Source organism: Anabrus simplex, chromosome X (assembly GCF_040414725.1).
Source record: "Anabrus simplex isolate iqAnaSimp1 chromosome X, ASM4041472v1, whole genome shotgun sequence".
NCBI lineage: Eukaryota > Metazoa > Arthropoda > Insecta > Orthoptera > Tettigoniidae > Anabrus > Anabrus simplex.
In genome coordinates, this window is record NC_090279.1 from 141,510,594 (window position 1) to 141,528,010 (window position 17,417).

General features: G+C 42.5%; 1 protein-coding gene across 1 annotated transcript in view; it reads right to left on the bottom strand.

Annotated features, from left to right (window-relative positions):
- Window positions 1-17,417, bottom strand: part of LOC136886712 (uncharacterized) — a 141,363-nt gene that overhangs the window by 60,989 nt on the left and 62,957 nt on the right. Inside the window, exons 4-5 of the mRNA XM_068230926.1 lie at window positions 14,478-14,635; window positions 10,359-10,652 (exon numbers count right to left, since the gene is read on the bottom strand). Coding sequence (XP_068087027.1) covers window positions 10,359-10,652; window positions 14,478-14,635 — 452 coding nt within the window. The remainder of the gene's footprint in view (window positions 1-10,358; window positions 10,653-14,477; window positions 14,636-17,417) is intronic.

The following is a 17,417-nucleotide window of genomic DNA, read 5'->3' on the forward strand; positions in this document are numbered from 1 at the left end:
CACTTCTTAATTATTACTAGTACTTCAAAATTGAGCCTAGAATGGTTAAGTGTCAATTTAATGTCTACTGCACTCATAATTAAGTTCTGATATTGCTGAAGCGCTAATTTCTAATTTTACTGCACTCCAAATCGGCCCCGATACGACTGGGGTGCCAATTTCTACCACTCTCCTCTGTAACAGTAAATTTGGTACTTCGGTAGAGATGAGACGCAGGGCGTGTACCAGTCGCTGAAGTGCATACAGAGGGAGAGGGTTTGTTTAAAAGAAATCCTAAAAACTTTTGTTTCAGAGTTTATTAAAAAATTGAAATTAATATCACCTCTGTACAGCGTATACAGTCGAAAACGTTCCTCGTCCTATGGCTGGCGATGTCCTTGGATTCCGGCAGCTCCATTTTCCATAGCAGCGAACCACCATTCGTCCCCCGATGGAAGTTCTAGAAGATCTATTCGGTGCTTTGAAGATCCATGGCGTCGAGGTAGTCCTTGTAAATGGTGAACATGAATGAACATCGTTCAGCTCTGGGGCGAGTTAGTGCAAAGGCTGCTTCTGCACAGATGATAGAGCGTTTATAAATGCTTTTAACAAAGTCCAAACACAAATGTCTCGGTGAAATGTCACTTAATTTTGTCACGTGTCAAATGAAAGAAATATTCATAAAATAAAGTCCACTCGGAACTGATTGTCGAGTTTAAAGTTACTTAAAGTTTGTTGCACCTATTACAACGTAAAGTAATGTCACATGACTCAGTTTATTGAAGCACTGTTCAATTTAAATGAAATAAAGATGTTCCGCTCGTGAATCAGAACTCATTCACGTGTTGAAAATAATATGAAACCAAAAGACGAAATTAATTGAGTACTGAGAGTCCTCGGTTCGACTGTTCGTAAACTAAATGTTCGTAGCATTGGAATACACTGTTCATTAGAATAGAAATGCACTGTTCACACATGCACAGTTCACAGTTTATTACCTAAAATGTCGACACAGTTTATGGATTGGTAAATTATATTTGGATTCAAACACAGTTTATAACTTAAAGTATTGAGTCCTCGGCAAGAAGCAATCAGTTCTAAGTCCATAAATTTTCAATTTCGAACACTCGAAAACGTTTGGACACTCGTATAGAGTAACAGTCAATAGATAATGTCCAGAAGATACACAATTCACCTCACGTCCTATCGGAGTAAAAGGTTGTCATAATATAAAGAAATCTGCATAAGTCCACACTCAACACAATTAGATTAAAGTCCACGAACTTGAAACTTAGTAGCGGCTTCACGCTCGACCACGGTACCCGCGAACTGACTGTGCGAATACTACAGTCTAGTATGCACATAGAAATCCCGGCCACAAACTGGTATCATATTCTGCAGCGCACTGCTGCTCACTATAACATGCTGTAACACACTGATCTGCTGAGCGAAGCAGTACGTATTTATATCTGATCCGGGCCTCCACCTCTTGTTCCATAACTTTATAGTCCCAAGTCAGATTCACGTGAAATTTGGCAGGAGCCTAGCTAAAGGATTAAGTTATATGGTGATGTAGTTCAATTTGTCAAATTATTATCGTGGGAAAAGTTATTATCCGTCGAATCTCATAGAACATTCTACATCAATCCAGCTCTGTAGTGCGGCGAGGCATGCTGTGACGTCACCCGCTCACTACGTCACACGCGGGCAGCTGTTGCTCGCTGCCTAGTCAGTCCTTCGTAAGCGGTCCGGAGCCTAACACGTAAGTTTAAGATTTTCATGACGGGGACTTAGTTTGTACCGTCGTTACCGGTACAATATAGTGTAGATATTTTCAAGTAATACTTGATTTCTCCTTTTTGAAATTTGTGTGTGTTCTTCCATGTGTTATACTTCATATAATTTTTTTCGAAGTGCTTCATTTATAATTACATATGATTAATTTGTTCACGTACATTATCATATTCAGTACTGTACCAGTAATTATAGCCCGACTTTATCAATTATTTTTAAGTTGGCATGAAGTATCTCTCAGGGCAATTTCAGGTCATTTATAGCTAGCGCTTGGTACAGGAGGAAGGGTCCTATCTACCAGAAAACTTGAAAATTTACTGAAGAATAGAGTTTTATTCAGAAAATGCATGTTGACGTGTACATCACCTTACTGTAGATATTTGCTGTCTTCAACATCGCCTATCAGATGACCCGTGCTCCCAGGTTACCATGCTGAACTGGACTGGAACTCGCTCTGAAGGCTGCTTGCGATACGATGAGATGAGGCTGGAACACCCAGGCCGGCTTGACATGGGATTTAATTCGATGCTTTGACATTCTGGACGGTCTCCGACGTTCTCCGACGATGTTGCGGGATAACCACTACTCACTTTACTCACACAAGTGTCCACAATTTCACAGTCCCCCCATACATTTGTTTAACAGCACTGTTTAATTTAATATTGTCGTAAGATGCAGTTGAATTCTACTAATCCCTTGTAGACAGAATTTATAAGTTCATTAAAGATGAAGATGCGGATAGCATCGAGTTTAGAAATAAATAAAGCACAGTTCATGAATAGAAATAATGAAACTGAAAATTGTTCACGCACTAGCCACAGTTTGTGGTGGCTTTCCACTAAATAAGGTCGCACTTGACATTTAGATAAATGTATGACTGCTCAAGAGTTTATCAAAGACACTGCTGTCAATCGTGCACTAATAATAAACACTTTGATGAAGAAAATAGTAGTTATTTAGCACTGCAGGATGGGCGCACTTGACATAAAATATAATATGCGACTGCTCAAGAATTTATCAAAAGACACTGCTGTCAGTAACGCACAAATAATTAAACACTTCGAAGAAGAAATGATACACAGTTCAGAAGGTAGTTCAGTTTGAATCGAATACCATTAACTTCAATCATAAGTAGAAAAATATGAAAGTTGGCAAATGCCGTTGTACATGAACACAGTTTGAACTGACTATCATTCAGAATGAACCACTTGTGTCGAAGCACACGAGTATACCTTTCACAATAGGTAATCACTTGTCTTTAAATTAGTGGGAAAGTTTGAACACTTTCATGAACACTCTGATTTAATAATGAAATTATGCTGACTGAGATTTTAAAAGAATATCACAGTTAATTGCAGTAGTGTCACATTGAAAATAATACTTGTTCAGAGACTAAGTTCCACTATGGCAACGTGGTAATAAACTAAGTTCCACAATCATAAAAGTAGGTCACATCTTGAAGTTTCAACACGCGCACAGATTCTAAGTTCAACTCGACTGATAGAAACTAAGTCCACTATAAAGACTGTGTGTAATTCTAACTTCAACACGCACACAAATTCTAAGTTCAACTCGCCTGTCAGAGTTTAAGTCCAATACGAAGACTTTGAATAATTTGAAGGTAGACTTGGTCAGCACTTCGACAAACAGTAATGATGCAGCGTGGAGAGTCAGACTGGACTCCAAGCTGTGACTGACAGAGAGAGAGAGAGAGAGAGGTCGCCTTATATTCTGTTTGGGCTCCTACGTCATAAGATAGCGTGATATATTTGAAGCTAATTATCTCGAGAATCCCTCGACGGATTTGCTTGAGATTCACAATTGAAGACGTTTATGTCATCCTCTTCAAAATGACATATCTCTCGAGTTGCTGCGATTATTATTACTATAGAAGTTTTAAACATTTTCACATCGAATATTCGCGAAGGGGTGACGTTTTTTCTGTAATACACCAGGCCAGGCAGGCTACACGTGGCGTCAGACGGGTGGCCTATTTTCTTCCTGCAGCTACGTCACTCACTCAGCTGCGGCTGACTCAAGTCGGCTCGCCTCACCGAGCGTAAACAATTCAAGTTCGCATTGAAGATGAAATATAATTGATCGTCAAAAAATACGGCATGTACCGTTCGTGACCGGTACAGTACATATAATCAGTACCTCTTGCTTGCATATATTGGTACTTCTGACACGAATAAATAAATAAACCTAGCCCCGAGTGAGGGTAAATTTCAATGACCTGGCCAGTCATCAAACCCGGAACCCTTGTATCCGAAAACCGAAAAGTTAGAGAAAACACGGTTTTCGACCTTTACCGTATCGGTATTGAATTACAGGCGCGCGACGCGATATCGCTGTGTAGCGAATACTACTCTGTTCCACGCGCTCAAATGACCGGAGTTATTAGCGACAGCGTAATCTGTACCCTCTTACCAATGAGACATTTTGGAGAAACAATGACTTCTTCCCTACTTTTAAGGAAACTAAGTTTCCAAATAATTCTGAGAAATACACTGATGCATTAATCACTAACGAGATGAAGAGGTCCTTCTCATTAGACGGAACTTACGGAGAAATACAAGATATACTACGTAATTGATATATCGAGCGCTAGTCCAACAAAGGTTTTAAACAACTGATGAAACAGCAGACATCCACTTATTGTACACCAGGGAACGCCCAGTATGTACAACCCGGCAACGTCGCCAGGGATTCCAGGGCCAAGTGCGTTGTTCTCGCCGGGCGGTAGGCTGCTTTCTTCTTAAACAACCACCCAATTAAATATAAATCTTCATCAAATCAACAATTGCATGCAGGCAAGGAGCCTGACATTTTCATGAGCTTCATAACAAGCCAAATTGTTTACGGCTATGATCACCCAGTAATAAGAAAATGTTGTTCCACAAAATTTACAACAATTTTTTTCACAAATGCCGAAACCAGCCAGCTACGCCGAGTCCAAGAACCGTTTCAAATTCGAGTCGCAAGTCTGTCGTTTGCGGTCTGACAAGCGTATTGTACTGGCTAATGAAATTAATAAACATCCTGTTACATAAGATTTAGTGTGGTGTCGTTAAAATTAAATCTATCATGTGCAGCTTGCGGATGTACAAACAACTGGAACCGGGAATCATCGGACCACACCACACACCGCCACTGTTCCATGGTCCATTGCCGATGTTAGCGGACATATCCACGTATTGAGCTCTGTGTTGAAGCGTCAGCAAAGCGATACGAGTTGGTCGTCGGCTGGTGAAGCCTATGCGGTGCAGTTGCCTCCTTACAGTCCTGGTAGAAATGGGTTCCTGACTTCCAACATTCAACTGGGAGATAGCCCGTCGGGCGCCCAGTAATGTTCTGCGGAGGTGACGTGATGCCCCTTTGTTAAACATCTGTGATCGTCCTGTGCGGCGATTTACGTGGGTGGTAACATTCTCTCTGCGATATTGAAGACCCACCCTCGAAGCTGTTGATCTCGAAAATCCGAATTCCCGTGTAATCCCCGCAATGCTATGACCCATGCGACGAGCGCCGATCATCACCCCACGTTCAAAGTCGGATAACTCGCGACGTGTTGTCATCTTCAGGACACTGGTTTCTAGGACGTACTGCTCAGCTATGCCGCAGCTAGCCGCAACGCTCAGGGGTCATACATGGCACATTTTCTAATGGGACACCCCTTCCCTTGACTTTTGGCCACTCAAAATATGTTCAGAAGCTCTCAGAAAAAACTGCAATTGTTGGGAAATGTAGCAATTACAACTGATATTTGGATATCTGATAGCCACAAATGGTATATATCCCAAACAGCTCACTTCATCCGCGACTGTAAATTGAACTCGTCGGTTTTGTCCACTGTGGAATGCCCTTCATGATGATGATGATGATGATGATGCTTGTTGTTCAAAGGGGCCTAACATCTAAGGTTATCGGCCCCTAATGGTACGAAATGGACGATATGAGATGATAATTAAAATATTAAAACATATCAACTGACTAGAGTTTAATACAAATGGTGATGGAAAATTAGTATGAGATTAAAACAATCAGTGGATCTAATTCGAAATGCCTTGTTTTCTAATAAAAGTATAGAAAATAGGGATGATAATAGAATAAGGCATTGCCTGGAAATACATATATAATTCATGTCTGAAGTTAAAATAACACTTTTAAATACGCAAACACGAACTAAGAATCAAAGTGATAAAAGTGCAGTTAGCACAAATACACCAAGACAAAGTACATTACTACACGCGATAAAAACGACCACTATTCCTCACAAAACGGATGACGAGGTCTGCTGACTGTTCATCATCTCGCAGGATGAGGGAGATGGTACTCGGAAGTGTTAGCCTACGGCGCAGATCGACCAGGTCCACGTACTGCGTAAGGATGTGTATCACGGTAAGATAATCGCCGCAAATACACACCGGAGGGGGTTCTCCTTTCAATAGATGGGAGTGCGTTAGTATACCGTGGTCGATCCGAAGACGAAATAATAACATTGCTTCCCTCCGAGAAGCCCGAAGGGAAGCCCTCCATACCTTCGTTGTACATTTTATCGCTCTCAGCTTATTTGGAAGTGGAGTGGCCTGCCACTACATCTCCCAATGGGACATAACCAGATGTCTCAATTTAGAGCGAATATCACTTGCTGGAACCTTGTAAGGCAACGGGGGCAGTGTTACTGCCTCCTTGGAAGCCTTGTCTGTAAACTCGATTCCCTCTACACCCATGTGGCTTGGGAGCCACAGAAACGTGATTCTGGTGCCGGCATCCGAACACCCGACCAGCAGGTCCTGGATCCGCTGCACCAGAGGGTGCAAGGGAAACAGGTATCAATAGACTATAGCGAGCTCAAGGAGTCAGTACACAGAAAAGTGTCAGCGCTCATCTGACAGTGCCTACCGCACAGCTTCACAAATAGCATAGAGCTCTGCTGTGTACATACTACAGGTTACCGGAAGAGCAAAAAGAAACCTACCAGTGTCGACAACGAACGCATAGCCCACTTTCGTGTCTGTTCTCGAGCCATCTGGGTCAGTGTGCAGATCCGGGATTATGTCAGGTCGTCGTACTGCCCACGGAGGTACCCCATTAGTTATCTGACAAGGCAAGGAAGCAAAGGTACGTGAAACATCTGTGACTGCTATCCAAGCGTATTCCAACCGGCCGCGTTGCTCGAGGACAAGCAGCGTCCATTGTTGAATACGCAAGGATAGCTTGGGTGAACTGGTATCTGTCGTAAATTCGCAGCATACGACAGAAGGAGCTGCTGGCGCCTCGGGTGTAAAGGTGGCACACCAGATTCAGCGACCAGGCTAGCTATGGGGCTTGTTCGTAAAGCTCCCGTCGCCAACCTAAACCGGCTATGGTGGATGCTGTTCAGTTTCTCAAGGACACTTGATCTTACTGAGCCATATGCAGCACTGACGTAGTCTAACCTGGATAACATATTTGCCCTATAGAATCGTAGGAGCACCGTGCGGTCAGCTCCCCAATTAGTACTGCTAAAAAACTTGGTGCATTGCACTTTTAGCTGCCGCACGTTTGACTCCCACGATAATTTACTATCGAAAAAGAGCCCCAGAAACGGGTATCAACTACGGGAATAGCGACATTACCTAAATAAAGTTCAGGATGGGGGTGAAGAGTACGTTGCCGACAAAAGTGGACAACAGAGGTCTTTGCGGTGGAAAACCGAAAGCCATGTTCTAAGGTCCACTTCTCCACTCTCCTAATAGCTTGCTGTAATTGTCGCTCTGTGACTGCTATATTACACGAGCTATAGTGCAGAGCAAAATCGTCCACATATAGCGATGGTATTACTGCTGAACCAGCAGCAGCGACAATACCGTTTATGGCAATCGCGAACAGAGTGACACTAAGAACCGATCCCTGTGGGACTTCATTTTCTTGAACGTAGTATTGTGAATATGCCCTCCCTACTCGGACGCGGTATAGACGGAGGGACAAAAAATTCCAAATAAATACCGGCAAGTGACCTCGGAATCTCCATTGATGCAGGACTGAGAGGATACCATATTGCCCTGTGGTGTCATAGGCCTTTCCTAAGTCGAAGTAAACAGCCACCAAATGCTGTTTGCGGAGAAACGTATCCTGGATAGAGCTCTCCAGGCGTACCATGTGGTCAGTGGTCGAGCAAGCGGCTCGAAAACCACACAGGTACTCGGACAAGAGTCCTTGTTTCTCCAGACGCCACTCAAGTCGGCGATTTACCATCCTCTCAAATAGCTTACACAGGCAGTATGCAAGACAAATAGGTCTGTGACTTCCTGCATACTTAGGAGTTTTGTCAGACTTGAGAACAGGAATGACTATGCCCTCTCACCACTGAGACGGAAACTCACCCTCTATCCAGATTCGCTTGAACACACGAAGGATATATAGTAGACTATCCACACTAAGGTGTTTCAACATCTGGTTATGGATATTGTCTGGTCCAGGAGACGTGTCCTTGCAGAGCGCTAAGGCGCTGAGGAGTTCTCACTCCGTAAAGGGCACGTTATAGTCCTCTGAAGCTTGAGTGGCAAAACTAAGGTGATGCCGTTCTGCCTCCCTCTTCAGAACGACGAAATCGCGATGGTAATTTCCGGAGCCAGATACATCCGCGAAATGACTAGCTAGATGGTTAGCAATCGAGAGTGGTTCAGTGACGATATTGCCTGCAATGGAAATTCCGGTAGAGGAGATGATCCTTGGATACCCGAAATACGTCGAAGTTTAGTTCACACTTGAGATGATGGAGAATGTGACGTTATAGACGACACACATCTCTCCCACGAAGCTTTCTTACATTCGCGAATAAGAACTCGCGCCTTAGCGCGGAGGTTTTTCAAATGTTACCAAGTTGACCACAGTAGGCTACCTACGAAAACGTTTATGAGCGCGACGGCGTTCTTTGATAGCTGCTGCAATTTCGGCGTTCCACCAAGGAACGAGTTTTCGACGGGAAATCCTTGACGAGGAGGGAATAGACTCCTCAGCAGCAGCAAGAATAACTTGTGTGATTTAAGTTATTTCCTCGCCGGCGATCCGCCTGGTATCGTCGTTAAAGACAGCTAGTGATGTGCACTTCGGCCAATCAGCATGTTTAAGAATCCATCGGGGAAGAGCCTCGACGGATTTCTGTTTCAAAAGTAAGGATGATGGGAAAATGTTCACTGTCGCAGAGATCATCGTGTGTATTCCACCGAAACAGCGGAACCAACGTTCGGCTGCATAGACTTTTGTATATGCGACAATATATGCCGTAACATACACTAAAGTGAGTTGGTTCCTCTGTGTTCATAATATATAAACCCAGCTCTGTTACTAATGTTTCCAGCTCTCTACCCCTGGGGCAAGGCGTCTCAGAGTCCCATATGGGGTGATGGGCGTTAAAATATCCCGGTAAGAACAAGGGAGGTGGAAGCTGATATATAAGATCAATGACATCATTTATGTTAAGAGGCTGGTCTGGTGGAAAATAAACGTTACACGCTGTTGCTATGACAGGCAGCGGTACCCGCACCGCAACTGCTTCCAATGGGGTCCTTAGAGGAACCTCTTTGCTATAGGTATCAGAACAAACAAAAATACCGGGCGAGTTGGCCGTGCGCGTAGAGGCGCGCGGCTATGAGCTTGCATCCGGGAGATAGTAGGTTCGAATCCCACTATCGGCAGCCCTGAAGATGGTTTTCCGTGGTTTCCCATTTTCACACCAGGCAAATGCTGGGGCTGTACCTTAATTAAGGCCACGGCCGCTTCCTTCCAACTCCTAGGCGTTTCATATCCCATCGTCGCCATAAGGCCTATCTGTGTCGGTGCGACGTAAAGCCCCTAGCAAGAAAAGGACAAAAATACCCACTCCATCGGACGCCCGGTGAGCATAATATCGTTCTGTCGAGTATAGTCTGAAATTTCTCAAGACCGTATGATGACCTGGTCGGAAGTTTGTCTCCTGAATACAGACTATACTCGCCGCGTACACACTAATGAGCTGACGCAGCTCAACAAAATGCCTGTCATAACCGTTACAATTCCACCGTAACGGTGCCATATTGTAGACTATAAAAAGTGTGTTAGGTTATGAGCGACGATGTGCTCTTAAACCTAAACGCTACCAATATCAACGTCTACATCCGTAGATGCAGATGGCAGCTCGACGTCCATCCCGTCATCGACAGACGGCGGGACGGACGCCCAGAACTTCGACGCTTTCCGGGGGTGGGAGGTCCTCCTACGAGGAGAGCGTGCAGGTTTTAGAGCAAGCGTACCTGCTGGTGCAGACTGATACCCTCCGAATTAAGGGCATGATTTCCCCTTCGTAGGAGAAGTGCGGGAGTGCGCGGTAAGGGCGCTCCTCTTTTCCCCCTTCTTTTCGAGTTTAGACGGGCTGGGAGATAACTTCTCAGCCCTGCTCGACGATGCCGCCTTCGCCGGCGTGGGCACGGCTTTCGCTGACCTCTTAGGGGGAGGTGAGATTTAGCCTCCCCACCTGCTGGGCCGGCTTGAGACTACCATGCCGGCACAGACTTCTCTGTGGTCGAAGGTTGGGTACCCCCCCCCCCTCCTTGAGCTTTTACTCTTTGCGACTTTGCTCTCAGGAGCAACAGTCGCCTTGGGCGCAGCGATCACCACGGGCATCGATGTCGTGAAAGACGAACCTGGAGGACTCTGAGCTATCATGCTGCAATCTAGTGTACTGGCAGGTTTATTTGTGGAATTAAACTCTCGGCGCGCTTCCTGGTAGGAAAGACCATCCAGGGTCTTGATCTCCTGGATCTTCTTTTCACTCAGATTAGTCGGACAGTTCCGATGCCGAGGAGAATGAAGACCAGTGCACCTGTACGGAGCCGTGAACTCTTCGGCGCCAGGAACTACTCTTCCACATATACCATACACAGACTGATTCGAACAACGAGATACCATATGTCCGAATCTCTGGCATTGATAGCATCGCATAGGAGGCGGGAGGTAGGCCTCACATCGCAACGATAAGTTGTTACCTTGACTTTGTCTGGCAACACCGACAACTTGAAAGAGACTATGAAGGCACCAGTGGCAACGTCTTCACCGTTTACAATTTTGTGAGGACAGAAAAAAATATTTTTCCTTCTGTTTACAAATTGGCCAATAAGTACTTATGTACACTTGCGACATCGGTCCCATCCGAAATTATTTTCCAAGGCTGGTATGGTCACAAATAAGCGACGAAAAAGATTGTCACCAAAGAAGTTGGACAAAATTTTATTTCTCAATAGTTGGTGTGCTGCAGCCTATAAATCATAAGTAGAAGAAAATGTTGTGATTACAACAAAATATGACACTTGCTTTTTGTTAGGAAGTGTGTGTGCAAAGGTATTAAATTTCTTCATCTTTTACTTACTTATTTGGAGTTTCCGTTTAATTTTATTACAAATGGTTGAGACTATATTTTGTCTAGATTTAAGAAGAATTCAGAGCTTTGTGTTTGTTTATCAAATTATTTTTGTTCGTCTACCAGCCAGTGTTATTATAACATGTACGTGATTTCTGGTATAAAATAAGTTATTACTATTTGAATAAGTTACTACGAGTGCGATTACTTTAATCTTTTGTAGTTCAATTAAGAATTCTATATATTCAGTCATAACATAGACTTGTGTGAACTCTATGAATACAAAAAGTATTCGCGTTCCCTTACTTGCCGTGCTTAGTTGGAATATCTATAGCAAATCCCATCTCATTCACAAGACATAGCGATGGTCGCCGACTTGTGTTTGCAGTGTTTCCTAATACGAGTTAATTGAGTTGACGAAGTATTCGACTCGTCATTTGCAACGTAAGGTCAAAGATACGAAATATCGCGAAAAGCTTTGAGTTCGGCCGACTACTTTCTGTTCTTTGATCGATTCCTAACCTAAGCCAGAAGCCAGTTACAGTATTAACTTTTTTTACAAATTATTAAGCCTTTTTCCTTTAGCTTTAGTATAATGTGTTATAAAACACAGAGTTGAGACTATTATTTGGTTTACGTCTGAGAAGAAATTATTTTTGTTTTCTTATTTATTAAACATTGTTTTTTTCAGCGGTCAGCCAGTGTAAAATTAACAAGTATGTGATTTCTGGTAGAAAGTACATTGCTGTATCGGTACTACTTCGAATATGACTGTCTTCATTTTCATGCCTCAAATGTGCAACCTGTACATTTACAGTCATACGATAGATTCGAGAAAAGGTAAACTGTCCGCACAAAGAAAGCACTCGAGCTCTCGCACTCGCCTCTTTTACGAGACATAGCAATGTCACTGCGTCTCGTTTCGCTCTCCCTGCCCTACCTCTTCGACTCGTCAACTCGAGTTCCCTGACTTGCTTCTTTCACGAGACATTGCGATTGCCTCGCTCTCCCTGCCCTACCTGATCGACTCATCAAGTCGAGTTGGTAGTGTTTCCAAATACGAGTGACTCGAGTTGACGAAGTATTCGACTCGTCACATCGCTAGTGTTTGGTAAGAACGTAAATTTGTGAAAAAACAGTGCCCCTCCGCCAGCCCCCCTCAGCAGTCGCTACTGCTATGAAAAAGTAAAGTTATTTAATTAATTTCTGATTGAGCAAAATTCGACAAATTAGTACATTTCCCATCGTGCAACTGCAAAGTATTAGTTCGCACATCAGAATAAAATACCGCGACAGTGATTTTTCTGTCACAGTGACCAGAAATTGCAAGTGCGCGCCTAGCCTAATGTTTGATTAAGGAAGGATACATTATCAACAATAAATTTTAAACTCTAACTAACAAATTATACCTACGATAGCAGAACATTAAAATAGGTATAAATAATATATGGATTAACCCTGGAGCAGGCGTGTCATACTCTGTAACACGTTTGGTCGCGTGGGGGACAGGTGTCACCCAAATAATTTGATCTTCTACTCCGTAAAATAAATTAATGTTGAGATTCATCACTGGTAATATGATTTATTGGATTTATACAAAGATTATAAATCAAAATGAATTAACTGAAACATCCATATTTAAGGAATAATATCCTTTTTACCAAAAGTGACATCATTTGAAATTTGTTTACAAGCTTTTGGTTTAGACTGTCTGTTTTCTGTTTCAAATATTAGTCCTTACAATACTACTTGAAATTTTACTCTATTAAAGTGTTCTCCAAAAATAGAGAGTAACAATATAATAGGAATCTAATACAGCCGCAAACAATGATAAGTAAGTGGTGGTTACTCTGCTATGCAAATCATACAGGTATCTTTCAGATGCTCTGCACAGCCACACGTTTTGCATTTCGAGCACTATCTTCTAGTGGTTTTATCACGAGATCTGCCACACAGATAACTTCTACCTCTAGCCCCATGGCGGCCTTCCAACTGCACATACTCTTCCGTCCCCAGTAAAATCCGAGCGTGTCTTCTAATCCCGCGTGGTATTTGTGGAAACATTGATCGGCATTGAATTTGGAGTTTAATCATTTACCAAGCCATGTTTTTGAGGAATTCCTTCCTTTTCATCTTTATTTCAAACTTCTGATTTGTCTTGAAAATAATACATGCTTTTATTGCAGCAATATTGAGCAAGTTGAAGAACACTATACCATTGGCCATCGCTGTGTGTTCCTAGCAACATCATATTTCTGAGATAGCTGGTCCACCAAACCAACCCCACCTTTAGTCATATTATAAAAGCTTATGTCTGGCTTCTTTTGTTCACCTGTGACCATGTCTATGGCGTCATCATGGCGCATTGTTGAAATTAGCAGAACAGTTTTGTTCTTTTTAGTACAATATGACACAAAAGTGCACTCCTTCTGAAATCCGAAGAGGGAAGACTTTTCTTCCCTTCGCTTGTGCGGTAAAAATTCTTTTGGAATTTTCCTCTTGTTACTTCGTACTGTGCCGCTATATGCCAGGGACTTATCTGTAAGAAGGGCTTTAGTCCAGGGAATACTGGAAAACCAGTTATCTCCGGTAACATTTCGATTTGTTCCCTGCACCACCTCAACTAATTGCAAAACAATGTCCTGTGCAGTGTTGCTCCGTTTGTATGGACCTTCATGTTGTGCACATACATATGTCTCAAGATTAATTGTATAAGCAGTTTTGGCTGGTTTCGGGGATGAAACTCTTTGAAAGAACATCTGCCGCGAAAAGCTAACAGTTGTTCATCTACTGTTAGATATTCACTGGGAGAAAAGGACTTTTGGAAGTTGTTCACCATTAGTCCAAATAACTCCCGCATACGTGCAAATTTATCAATGTTTTAGCGATCAGTTCTGTCTCTTATATCGTCAAAACTCGAAGATTTGAGAAGGAAAAGGAATCTCTTTTCTGTCATGGTAAGATAGCACGATTTCAAGCCATTGCCCTTGCTGTTGTTCCACAAATCATGAATGTTTCTCCTGGAACATCTAAGGGTTCCTATCTGATGGAGAAGACCAATTAACGATCGTACTTCTACGTCATCGGTTGGTCTGGCATCTCTGTTACGCTGAAATTTATTTTTACTGTGTCCATGTAAACACTGGTGCGGAAGGTGATCATTTTTATAACTGTGTCGTCTAGGAAAGGTGAGATTGTTGAAAGTTCAGTGCTCGTATCTCTAGCAGTATTCTTCATGCCTGGTAAATATGTGTTATTATATTCCGGCTACGAGTTCGCACGTTACGGTTAGGTTTTTCATTCTTCCACTTTTCTCCGTTCTTACCTGTGTAAAATCTCTCTGATGCATTCTGTCCTGTTTCATCTGGCACGTCCGCTTCATTTTCCACGTCTTCTTCCTTTGTTTCGGTGTCATGTTCACTAAGAATAACTGCATCCTCTTCCCCATCATCGCTTTCTTCAAGTGAAATATCTTCCTCCTCGCTAAATTACTCATGTAGCCAGTCAGTTATAACTGAAGAATCCACCGAATTTGCAGTCCTCTGTTTTTAGGTCCGGACATGGTAGCAATAAAATGTTGTCCTCACCTAAAAAATCATATAAAAAACACAAACAATCTTATAACATCATGATTTAATGATGAGGTTAGAGTACATTTATTTTTCAATTATTATTACTCACCCAGAAGAATTTCATAAAATGTTGCACCATTGGTCGCGTGGGGGACACCTGTCACCCACCGATGTTAAATGGATTCTGCTTGCCACAAAAATGAAACAGTCAAGAGAAGCATTATCAGGTATTGTTGGCGACAATATTCTCGGAAGCTACGGTACTAAAAGTTACGTGGGCTTGGAACAAATGAAATACCAACGGCATAAAGTAATAATGACCTGGGTGACGCCTGTCCCCCACGCGACTACTCTAGGGTTAAGCGAACGAATCCACATACAGCTTTGATTGTTTCCTCTTCTCCTTCGTCTCAAGTCTTATTGTAGAAATCTTCTGCTTGCAGTACTGTCTCCTCCGAAAATAAATATAATAATGCACCATTTTTGAAACCATCTCTTCTTTCAATAAGATCGAACAAGGTGTCTTCAAAAATGGATGGGGAAGTTGTGTTTTGAGTCAAATAATGTTCGACAGTTGATAATAATTTGCAGAAATGAATATTTGTCTGTACTAATTTTCCTCTTGTTTTATAACATAGCAATTTTCTATAAGACAAATTAGAGTTTACTTCTGAAGCCATTAAAGCACCTTTACATACTAAGAATGTTAAGGATTTTGAAAAGAGTGTACCGGGAAAGTTAGCCGTGCGCTTAGGGGTGTGCAGCTACGAGCTTGCATCCAGGAGATAGTGGGTTCGAACTCCATTGTCGGCAGCCCTGAAGATTGTTTTCCGTGGTTTGCCATTTCCACACCAGGCAAATGCTGGGGTTGTCTCTTAATTAAGGCCACGGGCGCTTCCATCCCACTCCTCAATTGTCGCCAAGACTTATCTACGTCAGTACGACGTAAGCACAAATTGTAAAAAAAAAAAGTCTGGCTACAAATCCTGATTCATAATAAATTATGCATTCTACAACTTCAACCCTATCATAATATTTTCCATCACGTCATCGCATTCCCACGGTTCTTCACTTATTAAAACTGTCGAGTTTCATCGTAAGATAAGCAACAGCGGTATTGTCTTTGTAAGTGAAAGTATTTTTCAAATTGTTCAATGTTATTAATTTTTTCTTCAGAAATGAAATTTAGGTGGTCTTAGCAGACTGTGCACAGAATGAATTTTAAATAATTACAGTGTTGGCATTGTTGGATGATAATTTTGTCCACCATCAGCTCTAATAATTCCAAAAATCTCTAATAAACCTTGGCGATAATATAACTAAAATCACATGAGTGAAGCAAATATTCTGCCAGAGCGATTACTGGCCTTTTGCCATTCGTGTTACCCATAACCCCTCTGCAGCGCTTCGTGCCAAAAAAAAGTATCTTCACATATTCTCCCCGTAGAGAGTTTATTTTCCCAAGAATAAGCCAGGCTAGTCCTTTATCTAAAGTATCAAAATCTGGGCTGTTTATTCTTATCCCTTCAGCTGGAAATATTCTATTTAATGTATCACAAAATTATTCATCATTAAAGTAATTTCAATCATTCCTTCAGTTTCTTCCAACTCCTTAATATTCCGTCTGTTTTTTTCTAGTAGTGTAAACGCCGCATTAATAGATAGAAGGTTTTCTGCGACGCAACGATGGCGAAGGAAGTGGCAATGGCCTTAAGGTACAGCCACATAGTAATGGGCAGTCTGGGAGGGGGTCTCGAGATATCTCGAGACTATCGCAGGCACCGTTTGCTGCGAGAAATTTCGAGAGCGTCGTCAGTAGTATAATAGGCGGATTCGGCGGCCTCCTCCTCCTCCCGCGGGAAATTTGAATTTTGGCGGGAAATCTGATTTTTGGCGCGAGATTTGAATTTGTAAACAAAGCCACGTGCTTTTTGACAGCTGTCATCGACAACAACGCATCACTAACCTCACTGCTGCCATCTTCACGGGCCTAAACATCAGTGGTACCAACTTAACCTAACTAGCGCGAGATTTGAATTTGTAAACAAAGCCACGTGTTTTTGACAGCCACGTGCTTTTTGACAGACAATAACGCATCGCTAACCTTACTGCTGCCATCTTGACGGGCCTAAACCTCAGTAGTACCAACTTAACCTAACTAGCGCGAGATAAACAAATCCACGTGTTTTTTGACAACCACGTGCTTTTTGACAGACAACAACGTATCGCAAACCTCTGTGCAGCCATATTGACGGACCTAAACCTTAGTGGTACCAACTTAACCTCATTAGCGCGAGATTTGAATCGGTAAACAAATCCACGTGCTTTTCTGACAGCTGTCATCCGCCATCTTCAATCTATAGAGCACAGTGCTGCCCTCTTTAGCTACTTACCTTTGAAACGTGGTGACGGATAATTTGACAAATGCTTTTTGACAGCAGCCATCTTTGAGCATCGTGCTGCCCTCTTTGTGGTGGCGGGAAATTCCACGTGCTCTTGTTTGGAAACAAACTCAGGTGCTTTTTTCTGACAGCTGTCATCCGCCATCTTGCATCACAAACCTCAGTGCTGCACTCTTTAGCTAGATACCTTTGAAATGTGGTGGCGGTAATTTGAAAAATTCTACACTCCCTTGTTTGGAAACAAACCTATGCGCTTTTTTTTGACAGCTATCATCCGCCATCTTTAATCCA